General features: G+C 37.2%; 4 protein-coding genes across 4 annotated transcripts; 3 read left to right on the top strand and 1 right to left on the bottom strand.

The window, feature by feature from the left end:
- Positions 1-3,258: 3,258 nt before the first annotated feature.
- MONOS_6857 (uncharacterized protein) lies at positions 3,259-4,182 on the top strand (the record flags this gene model as incomplete). Its single annotated transcript, XM_067877125.1, has 1 exon — positions 3,259-4,182. The coding sequence occupies one exon, from the start codon at positions 3,259-3,261 to the stop codon at positions 4,180-4,182; it is 924 nt and encodes a 307-aa protein (XP_067720735.1).
- Positions 4,183-4,350: 168 nt separating this feature from the next.
- MONOS_6858 (uncharacterized protein) lies at positions 4,351-5,913 on the top strand (the record flags this gene model as incomplete). The annotated part of the gene is made up of 1 exon (XM_067877126.1): positions 4,351-5,913. One exon carries the CDS (start codon positions 4,351-4,353, stop codon positions 5,911-5,913), a length of 1,563 nt encoding a protein of 520 aa, XP_067720736.1.
- Positions 5,914-9,131: 3,218 nt separating this feature from the next.
- Positions 9,132-18,099, bottom strand: MONOS_6859 (uncharacterized protein; the record flags this gene model as incomplete). Its single annotated transcript, XM_067877127.1, has 1 exon — positions 9,132-18,099. The coding sequence occupies one exon, from the start codon at positions 18,097-18,099 to the stop codon at positions 9,607-9,609; it is 8,493 nt and encodes a 2,830-aa protein (XP_067720737.1). The 3' UTR covers positions 9,132-9,606.
- Positions 18,100-18,299: 200 nt separating this feature from the next.
- MONOS_6860 (putative phosphorylated CTD-interacting factor 1) lies at positions 18,300-21,010 on the top strand (the record flags this gene model as incomplete). Its single annotated transcript, XM_067877129.1, has 9 exons — positions 18,300-18,399; positions 18,464-18,698; positions 18,749-18,848; positions 18,897-19,397; positions 19,574-19,683; positions 19,746-19,809; positions 19,920-20,072; positions 20,155-20,277; positions 20,396-21,010. The coding sequence occupies 9 exons, from the start codon at positions 18,300-18,302 to the stop codon at positions 20,909-20,911; spliced, it is 1,902 nt and encodes a 633-aa protein (XP_067720738.1). The 3' UTR covers positions 20,912-21,010.
- Between the last annotated feature and the right edge of the window lie 2 nt (positions 21,011-21,012).

The raw sequence follows: 21,012 nt of genomic DNA on the forward strand, positions 1-21,012 counted from the left end.
CTCCCTTGCCTTTCCGCTGCGTTCCACACATTTATCACGCAGCTGGAGTTGATAACAATGAGCTTGTTAAAGACGGACATGTTGAAGATGGAGATGATAGGTGATTGATGGCTTTGTGCATTACTGTTGGAGAGATCGATGTCTCATCTCACGAACAGTTCCTTGCTTCAAGACACGGTCTTATTTTCTTTCTTCTTCAGCTTTTTCTCCATAACAATCAATCTCTTTCATCGCTTTGAAATTTTCTTTCTTTCTTTCTCTTTCTCTTTTCCTTTTCTATTTGCATTCATCTTAATGCCTTCTTCTACCTTTTCCAAAATAATATGCATTTGCAGTATTTGCATATATGTTTCTGCTTTTCTTTTCTGCATTCTTGTCTCCATCTTTCGATGCATTAACTGTTTTGTCTCTTTCGCCAATTGACTGCCTGATGCGTCCAACCACTTCCAGTGTGTAAATTGACCTTCTTTTCATAATGGGATTTCGAGAGGCTGTGATCAAACATTGTATCTTACCGTTCAACACTCCGAAGAGATGGCTTTTGAATGGAAGCTCATCGAATCGTCGACTTCTATTCGATGGACTTTCAGACGAGGACAAGGAAGGCTTTTTGTGGAGGAAAGAAGAAAATGAAGGAGAAGAACGGTGAGTGAAAAGAAAGAAATGATGGACGAGGTTCTGAATATGAGAAGCGAAGTTTGTTTCAAGCTGAATGCTTTAGAGAAAATGTTTAAATAAAAAAATTTGAAGTATATGAAGTATTTGAAGAAGAAGAAAAGGAAGAAGATAAAGATAAGGATGAAGATGAAGAAGCAGACAAACTATGAAAGACAGAAGTTGACACAGTTCAAGAAGCTGTCCTTTTTGCAGTCTTCTGCAGAGTCGTCTTCAGAACCTGTATCTGATGCTTAAACAAAATGCTTTCTGACTCTTTTGAAGTCATGCGTTTGTGCAAATGGAACATGATGAGGCAGCTAATGAACTTTGCTTTGAAAAATAGTTGCGACTCACTATCTTTTGGAGGCTCTTTAGTCATTTCACTTGTGCAAATCCCAGGCTACGAAGAGAGAAGGGAAGGATTCACAATATCATTTAACAGCCACATGCGTATTGGCAGTGAAAAATGCGAATGGACAATCATCTTTGTGGTTTTAGCTAGCTCGACTGGATCAAAGATATTTTCATTCAAACCACAATAATCAATGTGACTATTTATCTGCTGCTCATCGCCTTTGCTCCCCAGTTAGTTCAGCAGCACCCCTTTCACCTCCTGAATCAGCTGCATTATCTCGTTGTTTATCTTCAAGGAAAACAGAACCCTCCAAATTTTCAGATCAAACACCATCTTTTCATTCTTCCTAGTATTTGTCTTCTATAAAATAGCACAGCATTGCATGGCTTCCACAAATTGAGAGAAATGAGATACTTGGAATGAAGCCCGTATCTCTGCTCCTTTTGTGAGGCATTCAGCAGAGTGATAATTGCACAGATACGCAGATTGATAAGCCTCAGATCCGAATTTCTCTTGTTTCAATCCTGAGCTAATAAATAAATAAATAGAGAAGAAGAAGAAAATTGAGCAATTCATACTGAATGAAACAAGGTCTGGCTTCTTTTCACTGGTAGCCTTTTTTGTGATCCGTCTTCACATCTTCGTGTATAAAACCATTTCAATAAGCGTGTGAAAGGTTCTATGTCAAATTGTTTTCATGTTCCCTTTTGAAAAAATCCACATCCCGCGGTTATATCCCATTGAATTTAAAGCATTTCAAAGCATCTATTAAATGTTTTAAAGACATCAAACGAATGATTACTATGATTAAAATGCTCAACTGAACTACTATTCTTCTTTTGACTTTAAATGACAAAGTATTTTCATCTTCATTCTTCAAATTCTCAGTAAATTCTTTTTCTTTTTCTTTCTTCCGGATAATTTTTAGAATTGTAACTATCTTCATATATTCGATTCTTCTTGCAATTTCCATTTGAATGAGTCTCTTTTCCTTTTGCATTCGTAATTAAATTATTCAAATTATAACAATTAATATCAAAATATCTTCACAAGCATAGATAATTTGTCAAATCTCAATGTCCTGCCATTCGCATTCAAATTTAAAAGCAAAGTGATTAGTTAAACCTTCCACATATCTTTTCCAGCGGTTTCCAGGAGTATTGTGTTTTAAACAAAATTAAAAAAACATAATTATGGATTTCAATTCAGTTCTTTTTTATTGATAGCAAATTTTTGAACATTAATATACATAAACAGAAAAATGTAAAACAAAATGTTTCATAAAACGATGAAAATATCGAAAAATATATCAAAAACTCAAATTCTATCTCCGTCTTATTTAAATGCTTATTCATAATTATTTTCTTTGAATAGAATAAATAAAAAACAATTTTTGAAAGAAAAAACGATTACAAAATAGAATATTCGTTCGACAGATTGATCTTTTCGACCGACTGATCTTTGTCGTTAGACTGATCTCTACAAAGATCTGTCGATAACTTATTGAAATTTTTAAATACCAATAAATTAAATATTTGTTTGTCCGAATCAAGTGGAATTTTTTTTTTTTATTTAATTTATTAAAAATATAATTTTATGTAAACAAAAAAGCAATTTTTTTAAATGTTTTGTTTTTTCGTTTATAAAAAAATAAAATACAAGCCGACTGTAATGTCGGTCGACTTGTCGAGCTGATGAAAAAATGTCGGTCTGTCGCAAAGGCCTACATAAAGTTATAAATTTCGTTCTTAATTTGCAACAAAAAATTATATTTTTCATTCAAATATATAAAATTTTATCCATATGACTTTGAAAATGATCAAAAACAATTGTCCTGGAAATGAAATCACTCAAAAAATTCACTGTATAATATAACAAAGTTTAGATATTGTACATAAAAAATATTTCCTTGATTTAATTTTTTATTAAATAGTTATTAATCAATAATTGATCTTAAATAATCTCAAATTTGAAAATTTTTTGTAAAAATGTCCTTAAAAGAAATAAGAAGAATACTCCAAAGAATTTTGATTCTATTCTCATTTGTATTACAATTTCAACAAGGAGAAGAAATTTATGTGACGAACGGAGGAAATGGAGATTGATCAATTTCAAATCCATGTGGAACACTAACAGAAGCCAAGAATTTATTAGCAGAATCGACAAGCACTTCAGCTTTGACAATCAAAATAATAAAAGAAGGAACTGTGGGAAATGAGCTTTCAGCGGAAGCTATTACATTCTCAATGAACTCAGAAATTACGATAGAAGGAATCGACAGTGCAGAAGAAAGCACGAAAGTGGAGATCGACTGCGGCGCAGCTTCTGGAGGAGATCTGTTTACGTGCGAGAAAAGGGTGACATTGAAGTATTTGGTGTTTAGCTTCCCAGCAACATCTGGGTCAGGAACAAGTGGATCTAGAGCAAATGTGGCTTCATCTGCGCTGATAAATGCTAATACGGGATCAGTTTCTCTAACAATTGAGACTTGCGAGTTTAAGCGGCCTGGCTCTGGGAACAATATTGGAATCCATCTTGTGAAAGTGAGTGCAGGTTCATTGAGGATGACAGGAGTTGATTGCACTGATAATACAAACAGTGTTTCATTTTCAACAACACCGTTTTTGGTTGAGGGAACAACATCAACGGTAACATTGACCGGATTGAATCTGAAGAAGATTACATCGAGTGCAAGTGCTGTGGTGAAAATGACATCAGATGCGATAACAGTGACACTGGATGGCTGTACATTCACAGAATGCAATTCAAATGGTGAAACAAGTGGAGCATTGCATGTGGAAAGCGGCGGAACAGGTAGCACATTTAAGATTGGAGATACAGACAAAACGACATTTACTTCGTGCACTTGTACCAATGGGAAATCAGGTGGGATATATCTGAAAATGACAGGAATTGCAAGTGAGAAACAATTGAGCTGGGGCACTGGTGTAAAATTGGAGTTTAGTGAGTGCAATGCAGCAGGATCAAAGATTACAGGCTTGTATCTTGATGTGCCAGTAGGTCTTCATGAGAATATTGCAAAAGCAATGAAATCAAGTTTTGCTAAGAACTATGTTAGAGGAACCTATGATTGGTATGTTGCAGTGAAAGGAGCCGATGGAAGTGCTGATGCTGTTGATTTCATCACAGAGTATTTTGATCCAGAGTAACCACCAAAACCACCCACTCCAATTTCAATTGTTTATGTAAAGTATAATGCTGAAAGCTCTGGTTTAACATTCAATGAACCAATTGGAAGTTTAATGAGTGCATACAATTTATTCTCTTTCTCATCAAGTTTGAAGATGTATTCGATGAGAATAATTGCTAAAGATGATATGATAAAGGCTGAAACAATATCTTTTGAGAGAAGTGAACAATTGACAATTGAAGGAATTATTAATGCTGAAGGAAAGAATGAAATTGCAAAGATGGATTGCAAGATTAATTCAGGAAGTGATTTATTCACATGCAAAAAGAGTGTCACTTTCAAATACCTTTCATTTGCCTTTCCATTGTCATTGAAACCAAATGGAAAGAGTCAGTTCAATGAAGTGACAGATTCACTTGCGTTAATTGTTTCAGAAGGAGGAGATTCAAAACTCACAATAAACAATTGCGTATTTGTTCGACCGAAAGTGCAAGCAAATGAGGGAGAGAACATTGCAGACATTCATCTTGTGAAGGTGAAGGCAGGAGATGTGAGTTTGGAAACAGTGAGCTGTGTTGATGGGGGTAACAAAGCGACATTCCAAAAGCTTCTGATAGATATAGAAGGAGCGAAAGGAGTGACGCTGAAGGGAGTGAAGGTGAGCAATGTTGAAGTTGAAGATGGGGCAGCGATCGGAATTGTAGATGGAAGTGAAGAGGCGTCGAGTGTGGTAATTGATGGGCTGAGCATGGAAAGTGTTGAATCGAAGAATTCAGAAACCGCAGGGCTGATGATCAAGATGACATCAGAATCGTCATCAGTGGAGTTGGGAAGAGAAGAGAAATTCTCGTTCAAATCATGCAAATCACCACAAGGAAAGTCAGGGGCTGTGTTCATTGAGATGAAAAATTCAGTTACGAATCTGAAACTTCCAGCAGAGGGCAAGCTGGATATTGATGGGACGAACACTGGGAGTGGATCGAAATCCACATCACTGTGCATTGTTGCTCCAGACTTTGAGGAGTTCAGCAAGCAGGATGGGGCGTTTGAGTTTGCGAAGGATTACAAAGATGAAAACTCTGGGTGGATTGTGGGAGCCAAGGATGACAAATCGAAACCTGTTGATATCTATGAAAAGTTCCTGAAAAAAGATAATCCTGCTGTTGATCCCGAACCAGCTCCACTTGAAAAAACAGACAATAAAAAAGCAAACGGTGGAGTGATTACAATTGCAATTGTTGTACCGATTGTATTTGTTGCTATAGCAGTAGCAGTCGTGATTGCTGACTTAGTTTATGTCCGAAAAAGAAGATCAAATTATGGTAATGAAACCGATGATCAATCGACAATTGGACCTGGAATTCGTCTATTTTCGAAAGACAAAAATGATAACGAAGTCGAAATGGTTGCTTATCCAAAGAATAGCAGACAAAGTGAGATTAACTTACTCTCGAACACTGAAAGTAATAATCAGTTCGAATCTACAGACCATTTGAACGATGAAAACTCCGAAAAAGAGATTAAAGAAGCTGAAACAAATATTGAGGAAAGCGTTCAAAATGTTAACATTATCAATGATTCAACAGATCTTGATAATCGTTTAGTTTCTGAAGCATCAACCGATGTTTCAGAAAAACACGATGCGCAAACAACGACCTTGGAAAATGAAGGACACAACGAACAAGGCGAACCTCATATTGATATAAGTTCTGAGGAACAAAATAATAATAATGAGGAAGCTCGTTTGTAAAAAAGTCAATCTGTAAAGTGTTTTGCTTTGCTTTGTCATAGGACAAGTCCAACTGAAGCCTTTTTCTTTCATTTTCCTTTATTGAAAATTTTTTTTTATAAATTTTAACTTATAAGTGAAGTTTACGTAATTTATTTTGAAAAAAGTTTTGAGCAGAAATATTTTGACAAAAATATTTTCGCCGTTTTATCCATTTTTTGAAAATGGAAGTTTAACCCTATTCATTCATATAAAGTTATATCTTATATATGCACGTTTTGCGCATGTACAATTACAACAATATTTATGCATATTTTTTTTTTCCATTCTGAACATTTGTGAAATTGCATTTAGCAATTCACTGTCTACATGCATTGCATATGTAGTATCTTAATTTTTTTAATTGTTATGTATTTTTTATTTTTCTATTATTATCGGTATAATATTTATTTCTGAGAATATTTTATTTGTGAAATTATCACAACGTTATACCACAGATTTGATAAATAAATATCAAATTATTTTAAGCAAAATATGCTTTTTTCTTTTTCTTATTTTTTTCGAAGAAATTTTTAAACTTTTAGAATAATCAACAGTTTTTTAAATTCGTGTATGAGAAAGCTGAGAAATCAATAAACAATTTAAGTTACATTTCCATTCATCAACAAAGTATTGAGTCTATGGAACAGAATCATTAAGAAGTCAAATCAACTTTCTTTGGTTTGCATCATTCGCAAATTCTTTTATTTTAAGCTTGGTTGTTTCATCTGAATGTGAAACAAGTGCTCTTGTGAAAAGAGTTTTTAGCCAATGCCGGAAATTCATTGCTCACTAAATGATTACCATCGTTAAAAAACCCGGGAATTTTTCAAAAACCCGGACTTCATGAAAAAACAGTTCACGATTATCACGTCAAAAAGCATTTTCAATAATTGAATTATTTCTCGTTGAATATTATTATTAATGAAATATCAAAAAAACAAATCACATTTAATTGCTATTGAATATACATCGTCAAAAAAATTCTATTTTGAAATATATTTATTTCTCAAAAAGAAAAAAAAATAAGCATTCTCCAATTGTCATATTTTTCATTTTCACAATTTTTTGACACTTTGATGATTCCTTTTTAAGAAGCCTAAACTAAAAATCATAATTAATACTCACTTTCATAAAAAATTGATCAAAAATCAAACCCATATTAATGGCTATTACAAAAGAATTGTCGTTACCAGAACAAAGGAAAAAGTTGGCAACCTCCGAAATAAGAAGGTTAAAAACAACATCCCAAAAAATATTTGAACTGCGTAAGGATCATATAATAACAAGAAAAGTGGCTGTTGATTCTGGCACAATATCAAATGGCTCATGGTACAGAGGAATAGCGGCAGAGAAGCAGAAAAGGCAGGCGGGAGTCAACGGAAGACCTCCGATAATTACGCCAGATTTAATAGAAAAAATCGAAAACCAAGTTATTGTTCATCTCTCAAAAGGTGAAACAATAAGAGTTAAAGACGTGCACAAAATGGTTTATGTTTAATTTTTATTATAAAAATTAATTTTTTTAAATATTTTTAGATTGTGGAGCATTTGGAACAATTCTCAAAAGACGAAGAAGCGAAAAAAATACCAAGTTTAACAGCCGCATACTATGTTATTCAAAAAAGTTCTATATTGAAGTCAGCTGTTTCAAAGCAATTGGACACTGCAAAAATATCTTCCCAATCTTCTGATTCCGTCAGAAAGTGGTTTGATGAACTTCCGCAGATTGTGAATGAGAAAGAAATAGTCCCATCAGGTATCTTAAATTTTGATGAAACTTCACTTCATCTGGGTGAGGATTCTTGCAAACTTGTGGTATGTCTGCAAAACCAGAAACCTCCTTCGACTCCTTTTCCGAAAAAGACTTCTAATACAACATTGTGCTTATGTGCCTGCGCAGATGGCTCATGTTTGTCATCTTTTCTTCTTTGGCCTGCGAAAAAAATTCCAGTGGAATTTCGTATGCTTTCATCGTTCAACATAAATTATATCTTCGCATCTTCAGGATGGATCACTTCAAAAATCTTCGAAAAAATTATGCTTGATTATTGGCTTGATAATATTGAAAAAAAGATGAAAGATGGAGGAATGAAATTTGCATTGTTCCTGATGGACAACCATTCTTCCCACAACAGTGAAGCTGTTGAAATGGTTGCAAAAAAGAAAAACATCATCAGAAAAAAGTTTCCACCGAATTTTACTCATCTTCTACAACCGTGCGATAATTCAATTTTTGCACGATTCAAGAAAACAATGGGTGATTCTTTTTGAAAAGTCACAAATCTTTAATTTTCAAATAAATCAAAAATTTCATATTTTGCTCAAATTTCTGTTTCAGCTCACAAATCTCCTCAAGAATGAATGAAATTGTATTATCAAGATTTTGATTCCGTTTATGTTAAATTTGATATTTGTTAACAATATATTTTGCCAAATATGATATTTTTAATTTATTTGAAAATTAAACATTTGTGACTTTTCAAAAAGAATCACCCATAAAATAATAGCTTCAAAGCTCCAACTGATCATTCTTCTGCAGCGTTTCGCTCAGCCATCTTCGATATTCTTCCAGAAGCTCTTTCTGCTGTGGTCGCACCTTCAAATATTAAGCATGCATTCAGGCAGACGGGCGTTTGGCCGGTCAAAGCTACTCCGGTTCTTGAAAGAATAAGTGGAACACCTGAAAAGGAAGCATCATTGAATGACAATGAGAATAAAGAGCAGCTGTTTGGTAAATTTTCTCCAAAGAAAAAGAAAATTGAAGATGAAAAAAAAAGATATTGTGAAAATGAATCTATTCAAAAGATGAAAGAAAACAACTGTGCTTCCATTCTTCGAAAAGAAAAAAAGAAACAATCGAGAGAAGATTTATTGGATTTGAAAAGAAAAGAAAAGAAAGAAGAGAAAATGGAGAAAAGAAAAGAAAACAGTTGCAGGAGAAATAGCTACAAAATGAAATGGAAAAGAAAATGCATGAGGATTGATTATGACGACGACGCATATAATCAAAGAAAGATATCGAAGATATAACGAAAATTCTTCAGACAATTGTTCATTGGTTTGAACGACAAACAATTGCAACTCAATCAAATCCTTGAAAAGTGCATTTATCATGAAGAATATATTTTTTTATTCGTTATTCATATAACAATTGTTTTCTCATTTCAGAAAAGTCCAACAAAATAGAAATAATTGAAGTTTATTAATTCGTATTAATGTTTGAGGCATAGAGTTTTGAATATAAGCAATTTTATTTGCGAACAAACACAAGTGGCATGGAAATATAAGAAACAAACAACAAATTCTAACTTTCAATTATACAAAGCCAAAAAGCAGTTAGAATTTCTTCTATGATTAAAACATATAACTCAATAAATATTGAAAGAACAGATATGATTTCAATTGATGTATGAATCATACCTGCTTTTATATTAGTTTGTATTGCGGAAATCATAGAGGAATACTTGTTTTGAATAAGTTTGAATGCAAATTTAAAAAAAGGCTTCTCCGGGTTTTTGAAAAATTCCCGGGTTTTTTAACGATGGTACACAAGATTTTTTGATCCTTATTTTATAAACATTACATATTTAGCAAAGCTAATGTGCTTTAACATTCAAACAAATTAAACATTATAAAAACATAATATTTAAAAAATAAATACGATCATATGATTCAATGCGAGAATAAATTAACAAATATGTTAGTAACTTGACAAAACTCAGATACAATATAATCAAGAAGGGCTGTTAAATCAGGATGAAGCAAAGCTGCAATGCAAAGAGAATCGAAAAGAAATGGTTGCAGAACACGAGGATAAAATTTTGATTTGATTTTTATCTCTTTTTCTAGATGATCTGAAGTTTGCTCATAGAATGATATGTTTGTAAATGGGTCAAACAGAATATGAAATGAAAGGGTTTGCGCGAATAAAAGTGTAAATGTTGTTGGAGAAAGCTTGAATTGATCCAACGAATGATTTGATTGCAACAAATCTGAACGTTTCATGTCAGACTGAATGTTCTGTTTCTCTTTCTTGATACTTGAATTAACAGTTGTTGCTTTGCTGTCTTTCAGATCTTGGGAAGTGCGAGACATTGAAAAGTGAGAATGTGAAGAAGAAAGATTGTTGGACGTTGTAAAATTAATATTTGATTGCTCATGATGAGCATCAGGAGGAGAAAGAGGTTCCACAACTGCTTCCAAATCGAAGGAAATAATGATTTTTTTCAACTTAGAAACATTTATTTTTGGAGATGGTTGCATTGCTGTGCTTTCTTTCCCTTTTTGAGAAGAAACCGTCGCATTTTCGATTGATTGTTTTCGCATTTTGGGAGACTGAAGAAATTGCCCTTTACGTTTTCCCGCATTAAGTTCGTTGATGGGACTCTGCGTCTTTTCTGCTTTATCAATTTTTTTTATTTCTATTTTGTTTGATGAAGAAGTTTTCGAATTTTCACTTGAAGAAAGTGATATTCCGGAGAAACAAGAAAACCACAATTTCAGCAAACGAAGTAAGGAAGCAATACTCAACATAGCGGCTTCGCTAGCATCACGAAAAACAGCAGCAGACAACAAGCATTCAGAAAATGATTGCAGAAAAGTAGAATTGAGGAGGAAAAGCAAAGTTATTCCAAGTGAGTCGATTGGATTACCTGGACATCTCAATGAAGATTTGTCATATTCTTTGTGAGTGAAGCTTTTTCCATTCTGAGAATTGAAGTTCATGATTTGTCTTTTCATCTCGTTTTCAAAGCCAAGCAATAGATATGACACGACTTTTATAATTGAACCAACAGCAACAGAAGTATCCGGCGATGATTTCTCAAACAAGCGCAGACGTATTAAAGCTTTCTCGCACAATGGAGAGAAGGAGCCACTTTCAACAAACGAATACTGAACTCCCAGTTCTTTTCTATCAATAGAATTATCCACACCAGAGGAAGCGGCTTGTTTTGATGCGCTTTTATCCAATTGGCGCAAAGATCCAACATCTTTATGCTCTCTTTGCCTTGTTGGAGTCTTTGCTTCTGCAGATGCTATTTTCTGAGTCTTGCTTTTAATTCTTGGAGAGGTTAATAAAGAATGTGACTTTAATTTTGATGTTTTCTGTGCACATTCTGGAGTTAACGATATTGTATCCTTTGCATCTGTGTCTAATTTTTCAGCAATCGAACTTTTGATGTTCTGTTCATCTACAACAATTGGCTTTTCAGATGAAACATCATTGATTGTATCTTGATCTTTTATTCCGAAGAAATGAGTATGAAATGGAGTAATAAAAGAAGAAGGGCGCAACGAAGCAAGACGTTGAGGAGAGCTTGTAGAAAAAGATGGATTTTTATCTCTTACACTCATAAGATCATTGAACTGTGGAGATGTATTATTCAGTTGTGGAGGATGTGATGAATAAGACTGTGAAAGTGATTGAAGTGAAGGAGATGGATATTTATTGGTTTTCAGCAACATTCTCTGAAGGCGAATGAAAGACTGATAATCAGTATTTGACAGTGCTATTGTTCTTCTGTGAGAATCATCAATTCCAGATATCTTCATGAAAAATGAAGATGGATGCTTTTCTGCTGATGAAGTTGGCTCACAACTTGAAATGTTTGATTCTTCATTCAACTCCAAGTGACTTATCCTTTCTTTTTCGCTTCTGTTTTCACCATCCTCATTCAACTCAGAACCTTCGGTGCTCCCTTCTCTCATTTTTGATTTCTGTTCAAGTGGCTCAGCTTCAGATGAATACAATCCAAGATATGAAGAAATATTTGCAATGGCATTCTTCACAGGCTCAGAGATCCACGAGGCATCAACAGCATACGAAGGCTGAAAAAGTGTACGACGCTGGAAGTCCTCAACTGATGGGAGAGATAAATAAGAAAGTGCACAGAAATGACGGAGAGAATTGCACAAAGCATTGAGAATTGCAATCAGCGAATGATGAACAGGCATCTTTTCAGGCTCCTCTATCACATCTGCGGAATTGTCTGTCATCAGATTTGAGAACAGAGATGACGACATTGCTTCTTGAAGTTTCCTATCCGACTGCTCCAAAATTGATGTTTCTGCTTGTTTGGATTCAGCACATGCAATCTGTGTTGAATGATCCTCGCTGGCAAAGCAGGCAGAGATTGTTCTGTAAAAAGAGTTAAATGCAGAAATAATATTTGATTTAGTGAGGTTTGTGAGCTGTGAAGAGAACATGCAAATACGATCAGAAAATGTAACAATAGGATGCAAAGGAATAACAGGCGCCTTGATGTTATGAGGAGTGTCTGCTGCTAATGAAGTCTGTTTCAATAAAGCTGTTGAGTTATGCTCAGATGGGGTGGATGCAACGATAGATGAAGCAGAAGATTCATCTCCTGCAGAGGATGAAGATGAATTGTTTTCACCAATTCCAAAATCTGTTTTTGGTGTCATTTGAACATTTCCGCGGCGGAGTTTTGGAGAAACAAGCGAACGTGATCGAAGAACAGAGAAGTTCTGAGGATCGACAATTTGAGGTGAAGATGGCTGTGGATCATAAGACAATGAGAAAGCATCTGATTCATCAATAAGACGAGAGATAGAACCAGAAGTTTGCTGCGCATTGCTAAAATTATCCGTTTCGCTTTGATTCAACTTGTCTGGGAATACAGCATTTGAAGTATCCTCAGCTACATTAGAATTTGTTGTTATGGACATCAATGATTCTATTGCCGCCTTTAAATCTGCTGATGCTGATTGCTCGTCTGCATTCGCTGTGCTTTCGTCTCTGCTGTCTGAAAGCTTATCTTCACTAATTGGAAGTGCTTTTTTCTTCCCTTTCGCATCGCAGCACACATCAGAAGGCAAATCAATGCAAGCTTCATTTGATGAACAATTAGATGTGTCGACTTGAGATGCATCCTGCTGCTGCACAAGATCTGTGGAAGAAGATTTTGTTGGTATCGAATCCACAGAATTGTCAGAAGAAGCTTTCAGAGGTGACATTGCTGTTGCACTTTCACCTCTTTCATTGCATTCATTTGTTGTTTCTTGATTTGCAGTAAATGGTCCATTCATAGAAGAAGTTGTGTCTTTAACAAGATTTTCTTTTAATTCAGAAAGTGCATTCATTTCATCATTTGCAGGTAAGAAAAGAGGATGTGTCTGGAAACACTGCAAAGTTGTGCAAATTGCATCCAATAATGATGAGGCAAGCGTGTTCGAAGAGCATTTTTCCTCATCACAAGAATTATGAATAGTATCTTCAGTACCAGGTGTTGACGACGGATTACCCTTTTCACTGCTTTTTTCTGCTTTGCTTTTCTCTGAATTTTTGTCTGAGCTGTCATTCAAACATTGGTCGCTGCTGCATTCGTTGGCTGTCTTGTTGATCAATGCAGCGGAAGAGCCTCTGAAGAAAAGGGAGAGAATATTCGAAGCAGAGCAAAGTAGCAAAGAAAGAGTTTGTGCCAATATGTTCACCATCGGGGCAGACAGCCGGAGAGGAATGGGTGGAGTGTCAGTTGAAAGATAGTTTGGAGAACGTGCCTGTGAACGAGGAAGAGTAAAGCTTTGGAGAGAATGTGCAGTTTGCAGTGCTTCTTCCGACAGTTCTTGTTCGGATGCTTGCTTGCCATCAATTTTATTGGTTAATTCTTCCATTTCTGAATCATTATGCTGAGTGTTCATACCAAATGGAAGTATGTTCCTATGAAGATTCTTATTGTTGTTCAAAAGAGTTATCGCAAGTTTTATTATCCTGTCGCAAGATGCCCGATCAGAAAAGACCAGCTCCAATGGGAATTCCGAAAGAAGCGAAACAAACATTGACAGTGCCGTTGAAAATGACACAAACGATGAGAAATCGTGTGTGAGCAATGCAGATCTGGATGAATGAACATAACTTGTTTCGGAAGAAGAAGAAGAAGAAGCAGAAGCAGAAGCAGATTCACATGTTGGCAGATGACACTCTTCGGAATCACCTTCACAAACTGTCCAATATTTGGTGCCATTCACAACTTCAGCAGCAATAAGTTCACAGACATCCAGAACAGCACTCAGACACAAAGACAGCTGATCTTCAGAACGTGATGAAGATGTACAATGAGAAGAAGAGCAGAGCGACTTTTCTGAAACAAGTGATGAAGAGGAAGAGACAGAAACTGAAGCTGATGCAGATGATAAAGAAGACGCAGACTCAGAAGCAGCAGCAGCAGCAGCAGAAGAAGAAGAAGAAGAAGATGATGATGATGATGAAACATGTATGAAGAATCTCAGCGTCATAACTGCATCCAACACAAAGCGCAAAAAGAGCTGAGAGCAAGGTGAATATAACAATGCGGATGTCAGTGATGGCCGTTTTTGAGGCGAGCCAGTCTCATCAAATGGTGCAGCTGTCAAATTGAACGGAAGCGCCCTGCTTCGTTTTTTCTGCTGCTTTTCGGAGATTCTCTGCTGATTCCGCTCGTTCTGCTCTGCGACAGCAGACGAGGTGAATAAAAAGGGAGAAGACGCCGACATTTCACTGGCAAATGGAGAAGAGCCTGAGAACGACAATGTTTGAGAAGAGAAGGACTGGATGGTGCGTGTTGGAGACTCAACAATTGGCAGCCTAAATTGTAAATGCAGAGTGCCAAAGGGAACAAGCGATGCCTCCGAATGAATGATTGCACTGCGAGAATTCAAAGCAGATGCAGCTGATGAAGATGAAGAGGAGGAAGCAGACGGGAAGGGAGACGCAGGAGGAAGATAAAAGCGAACTGTCTCGGCTGATTCAGCTGAGTCAGACAAATTTGTGGGCTCGTCAACTTCTGTGCGGATGTGGAGCTTTTGCTGCTTAACTGGAGAAGAAGTGAAGTTGAATGAAAGAGGACGAGATGAATAGAAATTGGTGGCAGATGTATCAGAATAGGTTTTAGCATCTATTGTTCCACTTAACGGAGCATTCACATCAAAAGTATCATCAAAAGCAGGCAGCATATCCATTTCATCCACTTCATCAATTTCAGCTCCAAACAGATAATCGTCTGTGACAGAAGCATCGTCTCTCTCAAAGAGATCTTCCTCTTTGAACTTTCCATCCATCCTTGCCTTTGTCTCTTTAGCGTCTTTTCCGCCTGTTCGTCTGCTCTGCTCCTTCGCCAACTCAACTTCTTCTTTGTGTCTCCGCCGCTCTGCTTTCTTCTCTGCCTCTTCTTCGCGTGCTGCCAGAATCCACTTCCTCTGCTTTCTCCTCCACTTCCTCTGCCTCCGCTGCTGGCTCTCCCACTCTGCAGACACCAACATGCCCCAGAGCTCTCCCTCTGCACACTGCTGCACGATGTTCATCAGATGCCAGTGGAAGTTCTTAATCTCGCTGGACATCACACGGCATTGCACACAGCACGATGTGCTCCCCACTTTAATATCTTCTTTGTTTTCTTTGTTTTCTTTGCCTTCATTTTCTTTTTTGTCTTCTCTGTGAATCGGGTGGATGCCAATTCGACACATCGACGTGGACAGTGCAAGCGAAGTCCGCTCGATGTGAGTGGATAGAAGAGATTCTGTCTCAAACGGAGAAGACAACACGCTCTGCACAAAACACGTTGACGAGACAGGAGGAAAGTTAGACGATGAATACAACGCTGATGAAGTGGATGGATAAAGCGGATTAGCCAGTTTGGGGCAGACTTCAACATCGTCTTCTTTGTCTTCTGCTCTTTCTGCTTCTTTTTCTTTTCTCCTTTTGTTTTCTTTGTCTTCCTCGCTTTCATCAAGAATTCTTGCTTTTCTCTTCTTTTCTGTCTCTTCTTTCTGCATCTGCCTCTTTTCTGCTCTTTCTCTCTTCCTTTTATCTCTTTTTTGGCTTCTCGTATGCTTTTCCTTTGAACGCTGCATCAAACAGTAATCACAGCTGAAGAATGAACGAAGGGACACAATCAAAAAGAACAGCGAAGCATCTGCTGGTGAAAGAGAGCGTATTTTTGATGTTCCTTCTTCATTGTCTGGCTGGGCATCACATTTGCATCTATCATCCATTCCCTCTTCAGCTGCATTTGGAGTAATCAGAGACAGCAGAAGTGCCAGCAGCATTTCAGTCTGAGGAGGAAGTGAAGTGAATGAAGACGAAGACGAAGACGGAGACGGGCACTGTGAAATGAGCGACCGGCGCAGTATTCGAAGGAGAGAGACAGCTGCTGGGCGTATCAGCGATGTCGCAAAGGAGGTGTTTGAATGCTCTGAGGCTGATCTGCTTTCCTCTTCCAGCTGCTTTTGCTGTGAGATGCCTCGCACAAAGTGGAGGACTCCATCAACCAGCAGTGGCAGAAGAGACTGAGCAGTTGGTATTTCAGCCAATGGAGAAGAAGAGACAGGAAGTGGAGTGATTGTGCGATCTAGAAGAAGGAGAATGTTTGCGAGCAGCGGAAGAGACGAAGGAAAGGCAAAGAGAAGCGATGGGACCACATTCAGCACATCTGCCACAGCAACAAGAGAGCCCAGCGAAGAAGAAGGGGCGGAGGGAAATAGAGATTCTGGTGTGATGGTTGGGATGGGCTCAGAAAGAGAGAGGACAGCCTGTGAGTCGATGTGAAGGACGCTCTGCATGTCGAACGGGAGAAGATAAAGAGACGAAATCCACCTCAGAATTTTCGAGCTCAAAAGAGGGAACATCGAGAAGGACAGAAACACCAGCGCAGACGCCAGGAGCTTCTGCAGGCTGTGCTTCGGCAGCAGGACGAGCTGAAGATTGTCGACGATAAAAAGAGCCTCAACAGTCAAGTTGAGCAGCTTCACAACACATCGCGGGACAGCCACGCCGCATACAACCTCTGCAGCCATCAGGCGCTTGACGGCGTGTGCTTCTCTCTTTCTTCTCTCCTTCTGCGCATCGGTGACTGAGACGTGTGTCATCTGCGTCTGCGAAAGAAGGCTCCGCGAATACATCGAAGGCGAACGGCAGGGCGAAGCGAACGAGTTGTCGAGAGGAGAAAAGGGGGAGGAGCACAAAGGAGACTGAGTAGACCGGCGAGAAGGTGTGGAGGCTGGTGAGGGAGACATCATCGTCTGGACATATGAGAATGCTGATCCTTTTGGCGAGCGCTGAAGACACTCGAACTTCGAATCGTCTGAAATGGAGCTTGCAAACGGTGATTTGATGGATTCTGCAGCTGATGACAGAGGCGTTGGAATGTCTCCTGGTGAAACTGGCGATGCTGAATTTTGTGATGTAGATGCACCTTTCTTTACCTTTTTGAGCTTTTCTCGATCATCTTTAATAAATCCGAGTCGTTTTAAAACTTCAACAAGTGTTTTGTTGGATTTGCTGATTGGAGAGGCATTTTGGTTTTGATTTGTTTGATTTCCTTGCTTCCGCTTTTCCTTTTCGATATCTGCTTTTCCTTTAATTTCTCCTTTCTGTTTTTTCCGCTCTTCCTCCATAACTTGTATGATTGTGTCGCTTCCTTCATTTACACATACATCAAGCAGCCTAACTATATCACTAAATTGCTGGATCAAATCAGTTTTTGAAATATCAAAAAATGGATTTCGTTTTTCTGGAATTCTTTCCACTTGAGGAATCAAAGTTGGCTGAGTGAATGGAGAATGAATTGGCGAAGGTATTTTTGGAGAAGGTTTAACTCGAAGTTGAGTTTGTTCCACTTGGACGGGCTGATCTTCAGTATCCGCATTATTTATAAATGGAGAATGCGAACATTCATCAGCTTCAATAATTGGATCGATTGACTGAGGATCTTCCATTGGAGATGGCAGAAGAGGAGAAAGTGGAATTTCAGGAGGAAGAGTAGGTGTTGTGAAAGTTAACAAAGGCGGAGAATATGGCGATGGAGGCGGCAAAGGGGAACCTGGAATGAGATGAAGACTGCTGTGAGTTGATGAAGGAGTTAGTGAAGGAGTTTTGCTTGGTGAAAGAATTGGTGGAGTTTGAAGTACTTCTTGCATTTTTCGATGAATTTCTTCAAGAATTTCTTGACCAGAATCATCTTGTTGATCGTCTTCTTGGCATGTTTGTAAGGAATCAAGAGTAAGAAAAGGACGATGGGATTTTAATGGACTTACAGAATCGTGCTTTTCTTGTTGTTCAAGAGTTTCATCCAAGCACAATCCTTCATCCATTTGCTCAGATTCTGATGGTTGATTTTGTTGAGAATTATTAGATTGCGATGAACCCTCCGGCGATGAGGGCGAAATCATTTAAAGAAATGATCAATATTTACCATCATACGAAAAATTCATTTTCAAAAAAATATTTTATTATCCAAGAAGTGCAAAATATGTTGGAAAAAATTGTTGATTTTTTTTACAAAGATTTTATTCTGAAAAATTTTCAATATATAACAAAATTCTTTCAAAAATTTTGGAACATTTGGAGATTCCGCGTTATTACAGCACAAATGTCCAAAGAAGATGATGAAAATTTGGTAAGGAAAATGACGCCATATCTTTCATTTTTGGAATATGCAAAAATTTCAAGTCTTCGAAGCAAATTCGCTGGTGTTTTATTTATTAATTTTTCATTGATCTAAATTATAACACTGAAATAAAATCATTTTATCAGAAAAATGTTTCGACATTTTACAAGTTCCGCCGCCACCAGAAACATTTAATCGCTGGCTTTATGAACAAGTTGGGCAGTATCCATCACGGCAAACGACATGTGATCCTCTTCTCAAATGGCCACAATGTGCAAGTCAAACATCTGTGATTAAGCGAGAGTTATATGCAGTTATGCCTTGCAGAATGTATCCTTTTGAAAATTGCAGTGAGATTGATCAAATCATAAACATATATCAGTTTGAAAAAAGTTATATTCTTATCAAAAGTTTTTATAATCTGATTAAAGAAAACTCCAAAAGTTTTCAAACATCTGGATTGGAAAAGTGAAAAAAATTGTTGCTGCTACTTCAACAACGGAGCAGAAAGACGATTCAAACTGTTCTTTAGTGTGCTTTGCAATTAAAACTTTTCGATTTTGCAATTTTTTGTTTTAGCTATCGAAGCTCAACGAATTGTCGGAAAAGCTCTCTAAGCTAAAAACTCAATTTCCAGCTAGAGGCAAAAAAGGAGATTTTTCAGCAATTGCAGCTGAAGTGACAAGATTTCACTCTGAAATAAGCACAACTTTAGCAAAAATATTTGAAAGCAAAGTCAATGAGCTGTGCGCTTGGCTTGAAAATGAAGGACTCAAAATTACACAAGAAGTTGATGCAGCAGCCGAGGAAGAAGCACACAGATTGAAGTTAATTGAAAGCGGAGGCGAGGCAAACGTGAAAGATGAAGAAAAGACTGAGCATAAAGAAAAAGAACAAAGCAACGAATGCATCGACATTGAGAAAAAGAAGAAGAGAAGGCGAACAGCTGAGCTAACCGAGACTGAAGAGGTTGATGAAGAGGATTTAACATCAAAGCGATGTTCCACGAAATCTGAAGCTGGGCTAAGAACAGTATGCAAGCACGAAGGAAATGCTCTACATAAAAAAACAAGTTGCGCAGTTTGCGTTTTATTTTTCATTTTGATCTATTCTGTTTTATTTGACTTTATTTGACTTTATAAATATTTTCCACAACATACACTTTTTATCTAATTATTCTCCGTTATCTGTTAAAATTTGTATGATTTTAATTTCATTGGGACAAAATAATACGCAAATCTATCCATTTTTTGAAGCATTATGTGAAGTGCGATGAAAGCAGTCGGAATTACGTTCAATTGAAGCTGTATGAAGTTGAACATAAATCACAGAGGTCGAAGCTGTTGGACACGATTGTCTGCCAAAAGTGTGTTATTATGCTTTGGATTAATCTTTTTTTTCAAAGTGATTCATTTTGTTAATGTTCAGAGAAATGGCTGTTCGGCTGAGGCAGCTGCATGAATTGACTGGAATCAAACTGAAAGAGAATACTGTTTGCATTCCATTCATTCAATTGTCGTTGTTCGATTCAAATATTGATGACTAATGAATTTCTGCCTCGCATTTTTTTTTATAATTTCCATTTCCAATTAAATGAAATAGATTGAATGGCAATCGAAGCTAACAGATCGAATGTATTGTCTGATCAGCAGATATCAAACCCTTCAAATAAAAGGCGAGGGAAGGGGATTCCAGTGGGGCTGCCCTGACCCGTTCATGGCATTTTTGAATCAAAAGTTTTCTTGCAACTGCGAAGTGTGAATATTGTTCACCTATTTTTTTTTCAAACAAATTTTTGTTTATTTATTCTGCTTGATAATTTCATGTACTATTTAAGTGCTTTGCTTCTCCTCTGAATTGCTATTGCACAACATTCTTCAGTGCTTTTCCTGATGTTGACTGGCCGTTTGGTTCAAAAGGATCGTTTTTTGATGCAATCCATCAGAATAAAATCACGGAGGTTTTTTTCCAAACATCTTTATATCATATTTTTAAATGTAGTCCATTTTTTTTTTAAAATTTTTAAACAATTTCTTTCTCATCATTCAATAAATGAAACAAAACACACTCAATCACAGGGAACATACCAAGTGAACCCTCCCTTCCAGGAAGGTGTGATGGAGCGAATGAGCAATGCTTTGAATGCAGCACTCGAACACGCCCAGACACATCACTCCTCCCTCCGCTTTGTGGTGGTCATTCCTGACTGGTCTGACTGCACATGCATCAAAAACCTGCTCCACTCGCCCTTTTTGAGTGGCGAATGTGCTCTGCTCCAGCAGGACCATGCGTTCATCCAGAGATATTCGCTCTCTCCGTGGGAAGAGCCTGCACAGCCTCACTTCATTCAGACTGGAAACTCTCATTTGTTTCTGCTGGAAACTGAGCAGGCAGTGAATGACTGCATTCCATCTATTGAGACTTCTGAAGCTTCTGTTTCTTCTTCTTCTTCTGATTCTGATTCTTCATCAGCCACACCCAGTTCATCGAGCACACCAAGCGCCACCTCGTCTGATGCACTCAAATTGAAGCGTGCACAGCATTGGGCAAAGGTAAAGCCTGGTCTTTGCAGCTCGTTTGCAAAGCCGAAATAGGATTTTATGCTTTTCTTTTTTTATTCACTTCACATTCACACATTTTTATCTGTTATTCATTTCGTTTTTGTTTTCATTCACAAACAGAAGAAAATAATTTG

Source organism: Monocercomonoides exilis (genome assembly GCF_001643675.1).
Source record: "Monocercomonoides exilis strain PA203 chromosome Unknown scaffold51-639645, whole genome shotgun sequence".
Classification (NCBI taxonomy): Eukaryota; Preaxostyla; order Oxymonadida; family Polymastigidae; genus Monocercomonoides; species Monocercomonoides exilis.